Below are 14502 nucleotides of genomic sequence, written 5' to 3' on the forward strand. Positions count from 1 at the left end.
GCTCCCCTGCCCCGTGCGCAGCGGGAGGGGACCCTGGGGAGCGCTCTCTCTCTCTCCGCCCGCGTCCGTGCCGCGCGCCAGCTCGACGGCGGCTCCTGTGACTCAGCGTCACGGTGACCCGTGCCACGTTGGCGTCCCGCACCGGGCTGGCCCCCCTCTGTGCCCGCTGCCCGGTGTCAGGCCTCCACCGCCCGTTTCTCCCACGCGTCCCGCGTAGCGGGAAGCAGATCTCATCCACGGACCTGCCGATACACTTGGGCGGTTGGGGAAGCACACCCAGTAAAGCACATGTCAATAATGGGATCTGAAAAGAAAAAAGTCCCCAAGCCGGTGACTTTCTGCAGAAGAAGCTCCCTGCCGGTCCCGCTCAGAACCGATGTGCCCGGGGTCCCACCGAACTCTACGCTCCCGGGCTTCCCCTAGCGAACTCCTCGTGGCTCAGGCGCCACCCCCTCCAGGAAGCCCCCAGCCCGAGGTCGGGCCTAGGGCGAGGCAAGGGAGGCTCTAAGGTATACAGTTAGGGAGGCACTCAAACTCAGGTGCCCTGGCCCACCTCTCACCCCGCAGAGGGACGGCTCGCTCACCCTGCGGACAGCTCCTTCGCCCTCTGTCCTCGTCTGTCCTGGGGTTTCCTGGTGCGAGGGAATCATATGCCCCCTGTACTGTCTCGCTCACCACCTCCTTTGAGCTTGGCCTCAGCACCGGGCCCCTGAACCACGGAGGTGTTTGGCGAACCAAACTTCTTTGAAGAATGCTGCCGCAATAAACCCACCGTCATCTACGGCAGGTTCGCCACGGCCCAGGACTATGCTAAGTCTGGTTTTTTTGTGGGTTTTTTTTTTTTTCCCCCACTGCATGGCACGCTCTTCGTTCCCTGACCAGGGATCAAACCCCTGCCCCCTGAAGTGGAAGCGCAGAGTCTTAACCACCAGACCACCGGGAGGAGTCTGGTATACACTCTGTTTCCTTTAACTCTCAACTCACTTCTGCCATGGTAATTCCTATCTTCATTTTACAGAGGAGGACATCGCAGCTCAGAGACGTGAAGTAATTTTCCCAAGGTTGCACAGCTCACAGGAGCAAAGGAGGGCTGAAGCCCAGCTCCATGGGCCTCCAGAGCCCGCACTGCTCCCGTCCAACCAGGCCTCTGCCGCGGGGCTACGTGTTCCACGAGCAGCACGGCCTGGACTCCCGGGGCCATCATGGGTACCCCCATCCTGCAGGACACCATCAGCGTGGCTGAGAGCAGGTCTGGGAGGAGTAAAAGCCCGAGAACAGGGCTCTAGTTCACAATGGTTATTTTCCTTGTCACTTGGTGGGGAGCAGAGGCCAGGTCCACCAGCATGCTCAGAGTTGCACAGCTGATGGACACGGGGCTGAACCCAGCAGGAGCTGCGGCCTAAAGCAGCTCCCCCGCCGACAAGGGGAGGGCGCTCAGAACTCACCAGGGGCCGTGAGAAAATGCAGACCCTGATGGCGCAGGTCCGGGTGGGGCCAAGACACTGTGTTCCTAATAGGCTCCGGGGATGCTGTCACTCCTGGTCCCGGAGTTTATTAACTGAGTAGCTTTGGAAAGAGCCCACTTCATGGGTGTGTGACCCAGGCCGTCGCAGGAGGATCTGTGCTTGGTTTGATGCTCTACTGGCACCATCTTGAAATTCCTAATTCCTTTGGACCAAGGAGCCCCACCTTTGCACTTTGCACTTGGCCCGGCAGATTAAACCCTGGAACTCATGCTTCAGATGGGCTGCCATTAGTCCAATGAATCTATTAAATTTGTCTTCAACTGTGTTGCCTCTGATTTTGAGACACCCAGCCTCAAGGGCCCCCAGAACCTAGTTCGGGTGCCATATGTTTTCCCAGAATAGTAAGCAGTGAAAATACACCATTAAAAATAGTCCGGTTCCCAATTTGGAAGAACAATCTGCCAGCCTCCTCTCTGCACGATGCTAATTGCTTTGTTTTCTTTGCTCCAATAATCCTTTCCTTGTCAGCACTTTTTCCTTCCCCCGTCTTTCCTGGCTTGTCCCACTCTGAGGCCAAAAATAGCCCACAACCACAGATTGCTGGGCCCCCGGCCAGAATCACTTCCTCAGGTTCTTTTTCCTTCCGCCTCAGTTGCCACCTTGGGTAGGGCCTTGGCTGTAACTGGGGGCTGTCGTGGAGAGGCGACCCGGTCCCTAGAGCCCTCATTCTGTGTGGGAAAACCAACACCCATTTCTTGGACCAGGTCCCGTGCTCCGGGCTGGATGGCAATGATGAGGACCCGGACCCTGCCAGGCTGCACAGCCTCCCCACCTGGAGGGAAAGGCAGGCTCTCCGAGGGTTCCCTGCAGAGAACCCTAGGAATGTTGGGCTGGAGCAAATGAATGTACAAGATGCTGGGGGAAGGGGCAGAGGAGGCAGGAGAAAAACTCTGTTGGAGGATGTGTATCACAGAAGGCTTCCTGGAGGAGGTGACCTTCTAAAGGTGCCTCGGTGGATGAGGAGGCGTTTAATAAGCAGATAAAAGGGGGAAGATGTCCCATCATAAAAACAGGCTAAACTCGTGCTGGGGGCACTGGCAAAGCAGAGACGCCAAAAATAAATGAGAAACATTCAGCTTTGTTGAAGTTGCCCAGAATTCAGGACTCAGAAAATTTCAAAGAAACCATTTTCATTTTATCACACTTGGATTTTGTGACATTTTGAGATTTTAAAATCTGATTCTGAATTACCAGTGGTGATGTTGGGGGTGTCTTGGTCTTGCTGTGCATTCCAGCCAAAGGGAACAAGACACACAAAGGTGGTCAGGATGTGAACGATCTCAGCTGGGATGCCGCCTGTTTGCCTTTGGTTATGCCGTCCTCTCCGCCTGAAACACCCTCCCCTGGGTCTGGATCAAATTTCCATTCATTCTTTTTTTTTTTTTTTTAATGGTGTCATGAAAATTTTATTGCCCAAATAACCCCAAAATATTTATTTGGTAATACTGTGACACATTCTCTTCAGATTATATCTGAGAAAAATTCATCAGAAGCATTTTTCACTATTGGTTAGCACCCCTGGCATCAAAATGGCTCCAAGAGGAAAAACAAAGTCAGATCAGCAAAGACTGTAACACAGGCTATCAGTATTGAAGTTCACAGAGGATGAGAATATTCAAAAAGCTAATTTAATTATATTTCAGGTTACTTGAACTTTTAGAAAGTCTCCTGTAGCAATGTTTTCATTGTCTGAGATCCAGGAACATATAATTAGACAGACCAAATTTCATTGGAAATGAGTATTTCAAATGGCATTATATAAATACGTTTTAAATTTATTATTCTTTATTAAAGTAACTTTTGCAGAAAAATAACTTTAATATTCCAAGTAGACTTTTATCAATAGTTTTCCTTTGGATACAAACATCTTTTAATTATTTTGAAAAAAGATCATTTTAAAAGTTAATAAATGCTCAGTATAAAAACTGTAAATATGGCCAAAAAGCATAGAGTAAAATGCTTCCCTCTCTCCAGCCCTGTCCCATAATTGCAGCTTAAAACAACTCCATAAAAGTAGCCAAGGCTATATTATATTCTTAGATTTATTACCTATACAAATATAAACACAGATATGTCTATTATTTTTTTCTACTTGAATGGAGTCTTAGTGTATATATGCTTTTATAATTTTATTTTTCCCTTTAATAATATTTCCTGATCATCATTTCGTATTAGTAGACTTAGAGCTGCCTCACTCCTTTTTTTTTTTTTATCACCTCCTCCAGGAAGCCCTTCCTTTTGTTCTGTACCTGGATGATATCCCCCCCCCCGCTCCCATAAAGCCCTGTGCATACCCAAATCCTTGCTTGACCTTGCAGTCTTAGCAACTGTGGAAGAATGAATGAATGAACGAACGAATGAGCCTTCATGGCTGTGTGGAACTTTGAGTGGTGAACAGGAATAAGTGAATGAGATTATTTATGCCTTTTGCTCTCCAGGCTACTTAAATATCCCTAAGGACGGTTTCCTCCCAGAGGAGAAAAACAGACAAACAGTTCTCTTGGGAGTCACAAAGGGAGCTGGAATTGCTCATTCATTCATGCACGCATGTGTGCATTCCTCCGTGTATCCAGCAGGGCTTGGTTGACTGACAGTTTGGGGTCAGGCCCGTGCAGGGTGCTGGAGAAACCCAAAGATTCCCTACCCCTGAGATCAGGGGGCACAGTCTAGTGGGGGAGGTAAATAAGCAAGTAGTTGTATTGTAAAAACATTGTGGAAAATGCATCGCGGGCAAAGTGCTTTAATGAGCTTCCCTGGCCAGAGGGCCCAGATGGACCTGGGCGTGAGAGTTGCTGCCCTGGGGTGGGGCGCGGAGCCAGGCCGAGAGTGTCCAGTGGGTACTGAATGAACCGTGCTGTATCCGGGAAAGGTGTGGAAGGAGTCTTGGTGATTTATTTCATTTTTCCTGATTATCCAGGGAAGCCACGCTCTGTGTAGAACATTTAGGAGTTGAAGGACGATGTCAGAGGAGACACAGGACCCCAAAAGAACTCCCAGTAGCCAGAGCTGGACCTCTTTGGGCAACAAAATAAGAAAATATTTTTGAAACACAACTCAAAGCATAAACTAAATATTTGTGGGTTCATAGTGATATAAATACATGATTGAATAAGTAAATAAATGGGGGAGAAAAGACGAATCTCCCAGACAGAAGATTTCCATATAATGTATGTAGCTACTCCATCCTCCAGGAGGGCCGCCTGCCTCTCCCCTCCCCGCCCCCAGGCGTGGGCTGCGCAAGGCGACTTCCTCCCAAAGGGGCGGGATGGAGGCGGGGAGGAATGGAGTAGCATTACAGCGAGACGCCTGGCCAGGGCCACCTGGCCAGCGAGGGCTGCATCATCAGTGACAGGTCACGTCCACTGCACGTGCGCTACAATGAGGGAGGCACCCCTCATTTTGCTCCCTTCCCCCCAAAACCCAGAACCATGGCATCAGCACAAGAAAAATATCAGACGGACCCAAATGAGGAGGTAACTACTACAAAAGAGCCAGCCAGTCCTCCTCAAAACTGCCAAGGTCACCAACAACAAGGGAAGCCTGGGAAACTGTCACAGCTCAGAAGAGCCGGAGGGGACACGGGGGAACCTGGAACAGGGACAGAAAAAGACATTGGTGGAAAAACGGGTGACATGTAGTGTGTGGTTTAGATAAGACCCGCGTATCGACGTTGGGTCCTTAGTGGTGACAGATGTATGATCCTGATGTCAGCTATTCATGAAAGAGGGAGCGGGGCGTGTGTCATGTGGGAACTCTCTGTGCTATCTTTGCAACTTTTCTGTAAATCTAAAACTACTCTAAACTAAAAAGTTTATTTAAAAATTTAAAAAAATCCTTCTAAACCCAGCACTATTAACATCCCCGTGTTTCTTTTTGTAAATGAGGATGTAATTGACATACAACATTACATTAGTTTCAGGCGCACAACGTAATAATAATTCGATGTTTGTCCTGTGAAATGATCACAATGAGTCCGGGTGACATCTGTCACCGCACACGTAGTTACATAGTTACATAGTCACGTAGTCACATAGTTACACAGTTACGTAGTTAGTTACGTAGTCACGTAGTTACGTAGTTACACAGTTACGTAGTTACGTATTACACAGTTACGTAGTTACATAGTTACGTAGTCACGTAGTCACGTAGTCACACAGTCACATAGTCACACAGTTACATAGTTACGTAGTTACACAGTTACGTAGTTAGTTACGTAGTTACGTAGTCACGTAGTCACGTAGTTACGTAGTTACACAGTTACGTAGTTACGTATTACACAGTTACGTAGTCACGTAGTCACACAGTCACACAGTCACGTAGTCACACAGTCACGTAGTCACACAGTCACATAGTTACGTAGTTACACAATTGTTTTTCTTCGGATGAGAACTTTTAAGATCTACTCTCATAGCCACTTTCAACTACGCAACATAGTTTCATTGATTGTACTTACCACGCTGTACTTACTTATCTTCTAACTGGCCGTCTGTACCTTTTGATCCCCTTCACCCGTTTTGCCCAGCCTCCTCCCCCCACCACTCTGTTCTCTGTATCTATGAGCTTGTGGTTTTTTTCCCTTTAGATTCCATATATAAGTGAGATCACATGGTACTTGCTTTCTCCTTCTGATTTATTTTACTTAGCATAACGTCCTTAACGTCCATCCATGTCGTCACAAATGGCAAGTTCCCTTCTTTTTTATGGAGGAACAATAATCCTTCCATTCTTCTTTCTATGCATTTTTCACTGATAAAATTATACTTACCTTTATACACCTACCATTGACAACATTATAATATACTTCCTTCCAATGTTCTCAATGTGGAATGTACAGAAATTAGACTCGCTTATAATTTTGTGCCCTGCTTTTTAAATGTCATGTGTGGGGCTTCCCTGGTGGCGCAGTGGTTGGGAGTCCGCCTGCCGATGCAGGGGACGCGGGTTCGTGCCCCGGTCCGGGAGGATCCCACGTGCCGCGGAGCGGCTGGACCCGTGAGCCGTGGCCGCTGAGCCTGTGCGTCCGGAGCCTGTGCTCCGCAACGGGAGAGGCCACAACAGTGAGAGGCCCGCGTACCACACACACACACACAAAAATGTCATGTGTGCATGAGCTCTCTTGTCACTAAACATTCTCTGTAAACATTTGTACACGCTCTCTGGCTCCCCTGCCCCATTTTTCCTGCATGTAAACCACACCATGAGGAACATCTCCGGGCACATCTCTGCAGGAATCAGGCTCCACGACCCTCCGTTTGCTGGGGGCGGAGGGCTTCTGTGCTGGAGGAGACGAATGACCGCCCCTGGGAAGCTCATTAGTTTTCCCTGGAAAGATAGAGCACATTGGGTTATCATTTGTTCCCATGAGACAGGGGTTTTGTGCGGCTCATTGACTTGTGCTCTGTGTGTTCAATTGTCTTCTAGAGCGGTGTCGGAGGCCGCGGAAGGCCATCCTGGGGGGCATCTCATTGCCCCACGCCCTCCTGGGGAAAGCCACCCATTTCGTAGACAAGGGAACTGAGGCACAGGGGGTGTTTGGTCACAGAGACATGGATTTGAACTGGGTTATCTGGAGACGGCGTGTGTGCCCCCAGCCCCCTCCTCCACCACCAGCACACATGGTTCATTCATTCATCCCCTCATCCCCTCATTCATTCATCTGGCTGGTGGAGTGCCCGGGCCCTGCAGGGGTGGGCTTGGGAGGGGGTCAGTAGTGACCTCCACAGACATGGCCCCTGGCCCCACAGGGCCTCAGTCCCTGGGGAGGAGGCCGCTTCCATGAAATGGGGTGAGCATGTGATGGGTCCCCAGCAGCCTTGTGGCAAGAGCTCAACCCAGCCCGGGGTGAGGAAGACCCACCCCAGGGTGGCTCTGTGGCCCACGCTGGGCATGGCCAGGGTGCAAGTGGAGGCCGGGAGGGAGGCCGGTCCAGGAAGGGCCTGGGGACCCTGATAGGGGGGTTGGTGTCCCCTCCTTGGGGCTCCCAGGAACCATGAAGTTTCTACAGGGTCCGTGTGTAGGAGACCTCCTGGCTTCCTGTGCGGGGAACGGACCTTCTGATGATGCCGGAGGTGGGAATGGGGGCCACAGCGCTGGACCACGTGGCTCGCGGCCCCTCCACCTCCTGGGCCGGTTCTCCTGGCACTGTCGCAGCCCACCCGGCGGGTCGACCTTCTCTGGCCCCAGGGACACAGGAGCTCTCGTGTGTCCCTCCGAGGGGCCCTGTCCTTCCACCAAGTGACCGCAGGGCGAGGAGGCCCCCCCAGTGGCCCCTGCTCCTGGGTGTACTTGACAGTAAGCCCTCCCCACTGTCAAGCTGTCGGCCGGGCAGGTCAGTGCCCTGGGGCGGCCGTACCAAAGTAGTACCACAGATGAGGCTTCGAACCACAGGAGTCTGTTGTCTCCGTTCTGGAGGCCGGAAGCCCGCAGTCAGGCGTCGGCAGGGCTGGTTCCCTCTGGGGGCTGCGGGGAGCCCATCCCAGGCCCCCTCCCGGCTTCTGGCAGCCCCAGCAGCCCTCGGCTTGCAGACGCGTCGCCTGATCTCCACGGGGAGGCCTCACGCCCCACCGTGTGTTTCAGATCATCCTTGTGAGCTCCTCTCTGGGCGACCGGGACCAGAGCCTGTTCCTCAGCGCGGACGAGGGCGCCACCTTCCAGAAGCAGCTCATCCACTTCTCCGTGGAGACTTTCATCTTCCACCCCCGGGCGGAGGACAAGGTGCTGGCCTACACCCGGGAGGGCAAGGTAAGCAGGCCTGGGTGACGCCCGAGGACGCGGAGCCTTCCCGTCACGTGGGGCCCGGGGCCCTTCTCCCCTGGGCCGTGTGGTTGGGTGCCCACCCGGAGCTCGAGGCTCTGCGGGAGAACCGAGCGGGGGACGTGAGCGGTGCACTTGGCGCAGATGGGCCCGAGAGCCGGTCCATAGATAGCGGACAATTATGAGGACCGACCCTTCCACTCTGTCCCCCTCTCTCTGCACTCCAGCCACAGGGCCTTCCTCTACTTCCAGAACATTCCACGCACCCGCCCACGCCAGGCCCTTCCCCCAGCCTGGGGGCCTCTTCCACCTCCACCATGAGAGTGAATCGTCCTTCAGACCCCAAATCGGCGTCCCCCCCTCTGAGGGGCTGAGCAGCGTGGCCCCAGGAACACAGGGCGACAGAGGAGAGCGTAATGGGGGGCTCTCTCCAGGGCCAGCGTGGGTGGGGTAGGAGAGAGCCTGGCGCTGGGGAGGGAGCTTGCTAAGGGCCCGTGGAGGAGGGGCCACCCTGGCTGTAGGAAAGGCCTGTGTCGGTTTCCTGCGGCCGCTGTTAGAAATGACCACAAAATTGATAGCTTAAAACAATAGAAATGGGCTTCCCTGGTGGCGCGGTGGTTGAGAGTCCGCCTGCCGATGCAGGGGACGCGGGTTCGTGCCCCGGTCCGGGAAGATCCCACGTGCCGCGGAGCGGCTGGGCCCGTGAGCCGTGGCCGCTGAGCCTGCGCGTCTGGAGCCTGTGCTCCGCAACGGGAGAGGCCACAGCAGTGAGAGGCCCGCGTACCGGGGGAAAAAAAAAAAAAAACAAAACAATAGAAATGTGTTCTCTCACAGTTATGGAGACCAAAGGCCCAAAATCAGTTTCGTGGGGTGAAAACCAAGGTGTCCGTGGGCCTGTGCTCCCTCTGGAGGCTCTGGGCAGGACGCCTCCCTTGCCTCTCCCAGTTTCTGGAGTTCTGTGGCGTGTGAAGGGGTCACTAGGATCTTCAAAGGCAGCGTCTTCAACTCTTCCTGCTCCATCTTCACGGTGCTGCACGCGTGTGTGCACGCGTGTGTGTGCAAGTCCCCTCTTCCCCACCCGGATAATCCAGGATAATCTTCCCCGCTAAACATCTTCCCTGAATCACACCTGCAGAGTCTTCTTTTTCTCCATCTGGTCACATTCACAGGTTCCAGGGATGATGACGTGGGTATCTTGGGGGGCCTTTTTCAGCCGACCACCTTGCCCAGTAGGAGGCCAGACCCCCAGGGTCGTAAGGAAAGGGCGAGGAGGAGGCGTGTCCGGGAGAGAGTCGCTCAGCCCCCAGGAACTGCGGCCGGGCAGTCGGAGAACAGGAGTCGTGGTACCCGGCTCTCTCCCCTCCCGCCCTCCGGTCTTCTGCTGGGGCCTCCCGTGCTCTGAGTCAGAGAGAGGGAGCCTGTCGATGCCGTCTACACAGGGCAGAAAGCCAGGGTTGGAAACAGGTGGAGAAGGCAGAGCCTGGGCCTGGAGCAGATGGCAGCTGTCCGGACCAGGAGCTTCCTTGGCAGCCCCCAGGCCCGCTTGGGACCCACGGTTCCACACTCTCCCAGATTCCAGTGCATCTCTTTCCCGGGACTCTAATGGTGTATCTGACTATTGTCTGCACCGCGCACACACACTTGGGGTAAGCTCTCTGAGGGTAAGGGCTACGCCTGGGTGTTTTCACCGTTTTACCTCAAGCACCTGGCTGAAAATGTTGAATGGACGGATGGAAGGATGGTGGATGGATGCGTGGATGAGGGGTGGATGGATGGAGGCATGGGCGGATGGATGGATGAAAGAATGAATAAATGAGTGAATGAATTTCTGCCAGCAGGGATCACCCAGGTCGGGGACCTCCACGCGGGGGCTCCTGGCCTGGCCTCCTTCCTGGCCCTCAGTTTAGTGCATCTGCTTTGACCTGGACTGCATCACACCCACTCACACGTCACTGGCCAAAGCAAGTCTTGCGCCAAGGTCTGGTCCCTGCGAACTGACTGGATTTCGGGATGTCCCTGAGATTCCCGGGCCTCACAGGCTGCCTCAGCTCTGGGTGCTTTCCTCTGGAACAGCGTGTATTCTGGGTATTAATAGTGTTACTTAGCCTTCCATGTATTTAGACGAAAGCACAATCACAGAGGCTCATTTTCCCACAGAGGTTGACGGCATTGCAATTCCTCTTTAATTTATGGTGCCCTGGAAAATTAATGGAGCTGAAATCTCAGTTATTTTCTTTGGGTCTTTGCTGTGACTATGAGGAAAGAAAAAGGAGGGAAGAAAGGTTTCACTGTGGTTGTAAACGGAATGAGGAACTTGAGGGCATTAATAACAATGACGGCAGGGCTGTTTTTTTAGGCAGTATGGTTTCAGCAGGATGGCTGGTCGGACAGCACTGACTTTGATGCCAACAGAGCTGGTGTGTTAGGTAGGCGTCTGCTGCTATAATGCTGAGTAACACACATCCCCAACCCTCAGTGGCTCACAACAGCAAGCATTCTTTCTTATCCTTGCACCTGCGAGTCAGTGGGGGTCCTGCCAGGCTCGCTTGGGACTGACTGGACAGGCGTGCCTCCCGGCAGGGTTCAGGTCTCTTGTTCTGGAACCAGCGGTCGCTTGCAGTCATGCCGTTCTCATGATAGAGGGTAGAGGCTCCGAGGGGCAGAGGAAACCACGTGAGAACCTCTGCGTGTCTTCTTTGACCTGGAAAACATCACATCCCTTCCCGCTGGGCAAAGCAAGTCATATGCCAAACCCAGAGTCCACAGGCTGGACATAAATATCTCGCTCACAAGGACCTGCAGATTTTTACAAAAGCAAACGCTCTCCTCTATTCCCTCCCCTTCCTTTTCCTCCCAGATGCCTGCCCCTTCCTCTAGCAAAGACTGTCCTTCCACCCCTCAGACTGCCCTGTCCCCCTACTTCTAGTTCCCTCCTTTACTGTGTCGTTAGAATTTGGGGGGCTCTGAGGCTACCTTATTTGGAGCCTGGACAGCCTCCTTGGGTGAGAGCTGAATGCAGTGGGTTTTTTTCTTTCAAGGCTCAGCAAATTGCATTAGGCTCCTGGGATCAAAAGGATGTGAGAGCTGGGCAGTCCCCCCCCCACGCCAGCTCGCTGAGGACCCCTGGCACCAAAATGACCAGCCTGTTCCCCTCTGCTCAGACCTCAGACCTGCTCACAGGCAGAGCCCAGGGCACTTACCTCTAAAACATCAATAGACCCACTCTTACGTTTTATTCTGCTTCCCATCGAGAACCTTCTCTGCTTCCCAGCACTGTGAGAAATTGGTCTGAGCCTGAGACTGCCTTCCAGAAACTTAGTAGAGGAGACAAGACACGTTGGGTGGCCAATCAGGGGAGCCTTCCTGGAGGAGGGGGGTTGAACAGGGGCTTAGAGAATGAGTCAGGATGTAAGTTTACTTTTTAATACAACTTCAGAACCACAAAGATGATCGCACAAGAAAAGAAAGAAAAATGAACCCCTGCAATCCTCCAGCCCAAATGAAGCCATGTTTGCGTTTATATAGGCTGAAAAGGAGGAGGAGTGCTATCAAGGGGCTGGGGTGGGGCGGGCAAGAGCTCTCTTAAGAAGGGGTGAGTCTGGGGCTTCCCTGGTGGCGCAGTGGTTAAGAATCCGCCTGCCAATGCAGGGGACACGGGTTCCAGCCCTGGTCCGGGAAGATCCCACATGCCGTGGAGCAACTAAGCCCGTGCGCCACAACTACTGAGCCTGCGCTCTAGAGCCCACGAGCCACAACTACTGAGCCCACGTGCCACAACCTCTGAAGCCTGCACGCCTAGAGCCCGCGCTTGGCAGCAAGAGAAGCCACCGCAATGAGAAGCCTGCACAGCACAACCAAGAGTAGCCCCCGCTCGCCGCAACTAGAGAAAACCTGTGCGCAGCAACAAAGACCCAACGCAGAGAAAAGTAAAGTAAGTTTTTAAAAAGAGATAAATTAATTTAAAAATAACTTTTTAAAGAAAGGGATGAGTAGAGGGTGCTGTCATCATGAGAACAGCTTTGTGGGCAGTGAGGATCTCACAGCTCAGAGTGTGGACCTTTTTGCTCTGACTGTTGTGTCCAACAAGTCTCAGGGCAGGAAAGAGAACTCACTCTGGATATTTTAAGCAGCAAAAGGATTTAGCGTTGGGTGCTCTCTGAACTGTTGGGAGGGCTAGAGGTGTGGCTTCAGGCCAGACTCCCAAGGATCCTCCCAGAAGCCTGTGAAGCTGGACCAGCAGGGGAAAGTGGGGGACTGGGAGCTCCACTGGGGTCACCAAGGTCAAGAACATGCAGCTGAGGCCGGGGTCCAGGCATCTGAAATCACCACTGCTGCAGCCCACGCTGCCTGGGAACGCCCACAAAGACAGAGATTTGTCCGGCTGCTGCCTGCACCACATCTGCCCCTCCGCCCCACAAAGCTGGAAGATGGGTGCTGGGCATAAACCCATGAGCGCGCTGGCCGGCAAAACAGAGCTACCATACGATCCAGCCGTCCCACTCCTGGGCATCTCTCCAGAGAAGACTGTTATTCGAAAAGATACACGCACCCTCTATGTTCATCGCAGCACTATTCACAGTAGCCAAGACACGGAAGCAAGCTAAATGTCCATCGACAGATGAACGGATAAAGAAGACGTAGTACGTGTATACAGTGGAATATTACTCAGCCGTAAAAAAGAATAAAATAATGCCATTTGCAGCAACATGCATGGACCTGGAGATGATCATACTGAGTGAAGTAAGTCAGAGGGAGAAAGACCAATATTATATGATAACACGTATATGTGGAATCTAAAAAAAAATTGATACAAATAAGCTTATTTACAAAACAGAAACAGAGCCACAGACATAGAAAACAAACCTATGGATATGTTAGGAGACTGGGATTAACAGATACACACTACTATATATAAAATAGATAAACAACAAGGTCCTACTGTCTGACACAGGGAACGATACTCAATATTTTGTAATAATATTTTGTAATCTGTTCCCTTATAAGGGAAAAGAGTCTGAAAAAGAATATATATATATACACATATGTATATATATAAAACTGAATCACTGTGCTGTACACCTGACACTAGCACAACATTGTACATCAACTGTACTTCAATAAAATAAAATAAAATACATGGCCCAAGGCAGCAGGAAACTGCCTCCGTGGCACTGTCCCCTTCCGAACCTCGCATGCGTGCATCTATCTGACCCAGAATTCTAGCTGCAAGGGAGTCTGAGCAATGTTGGATCTCAGCTTTTCAGCCTTTGCAGTATATGCCCAGGTGCCCTACAGCAAGGGAAGGAAGGGTGCTGGGTTCCGAACATCATACCCAACCTACCACCGAAAGCGGGTGGAATTGCAACACTTCTAATAATTGTGTGAGACTTACTGGCACACCTGTCTGTGAATGGAGTGCACCTTCCATCCGACTTCATCCTCCTTCTTTTCCTTTATTTCTCCCTTGTTTTCACTTCTGATCACTTTACCTTTACATCAGATCAGAATATCTTCTGATCATTTTATTTTTCTTAGAGGAGTGGTCTAGAGGAAGTCCACCCTTCCCCAGGACATCGCTGTGCGGGTTTTAGCTGCAGTAACTAGGATGTCCCTGATGTGTTTATTTGCCGGTGTTTGTCTTTTATTCAGCAGAAATGTTCTATTTCTGCAGCAGTTGGTTGTGTGTTATGCAGTCACCTCCCATGAGACCAAACTGGAAAGGCTTCATAAAGTTCCAGGGCAGATGTCACAAATGCAGGTGCGTCGGTGGTGACGGCAACGATAACGCCATCCGTTAATCGGGAGGTTACATAATCCTGAGACTGAGGGCCTCAGACTCCTTTCTATTCACTTATTGCCTGAGGATATGAGCTGTGCTCTCCCGATTTGCAGATGGGTAAAGTGAGACTTGCCCTGAGAGGGAGGAGTCGGCCGGGTGGCGGGAGAGGTGACGAGGGGTGTTCCAGGCAGAGGGAACAACATGTGCGAAGGCCTAGAGGCAAGAGAGAGCAAAGAGGTGGGTCCAGAAAACAGCAAGAGTTGAATATAGGGCTTCCCTGGCGGCGCAGCGGTTGAGAGCCCGCCTGCCGATGCAGGGGACGCGGGTTCGTGCCCCGGTCCGGGAGGATCCCACGTGCCGCGGAGCGGGTGGGCCCGTGAGCCGTGGCCGCTGAGCCTGCGCGTCCGGAGCCTGTGCTTCGCAACGGGAGAGGCCACGACAGTG

General features: G+C 52.3%; 1 protein-coding gene across 1 annotated transcript in view; it reads left to right on the forward strand.

Annotated features, from left to right (window-relative positions):
* Positions 1 to 14502, forward strand: part of SORCS2 (sortilin related VPS10 domain containing receptor 2) — a 472302-nt gene that overhangs the window by 380613 nt on the left and 77187 nt on the right. The window contains exon 4 of the mRNA XM_059067728.2: positions 8103 to 8267. Within this exon, the coding sequence (XP_058923711.1) occupies positions 8103 to 8267 (165 nt within the window). The remainder of the gene's footprint in view (positions 1 to 8102; positions 8268 to 14502) is intronic.

Source organism: Kogia breviceps, chromosome 6, assembly GCF_026419965.1.
Source record: "Kogia breviceps isolate mKogBre1 chromosome 6, mKogBre1 haplotype 1, whole genome shotgun sequence".
In the NCBI taxonomy this organism is placed as follows: Eukaryota; Metazoa; Chordata; class Mammalia; order Artiodactyla; family Physeteridae; genus Kogia; species Kogia breviceps.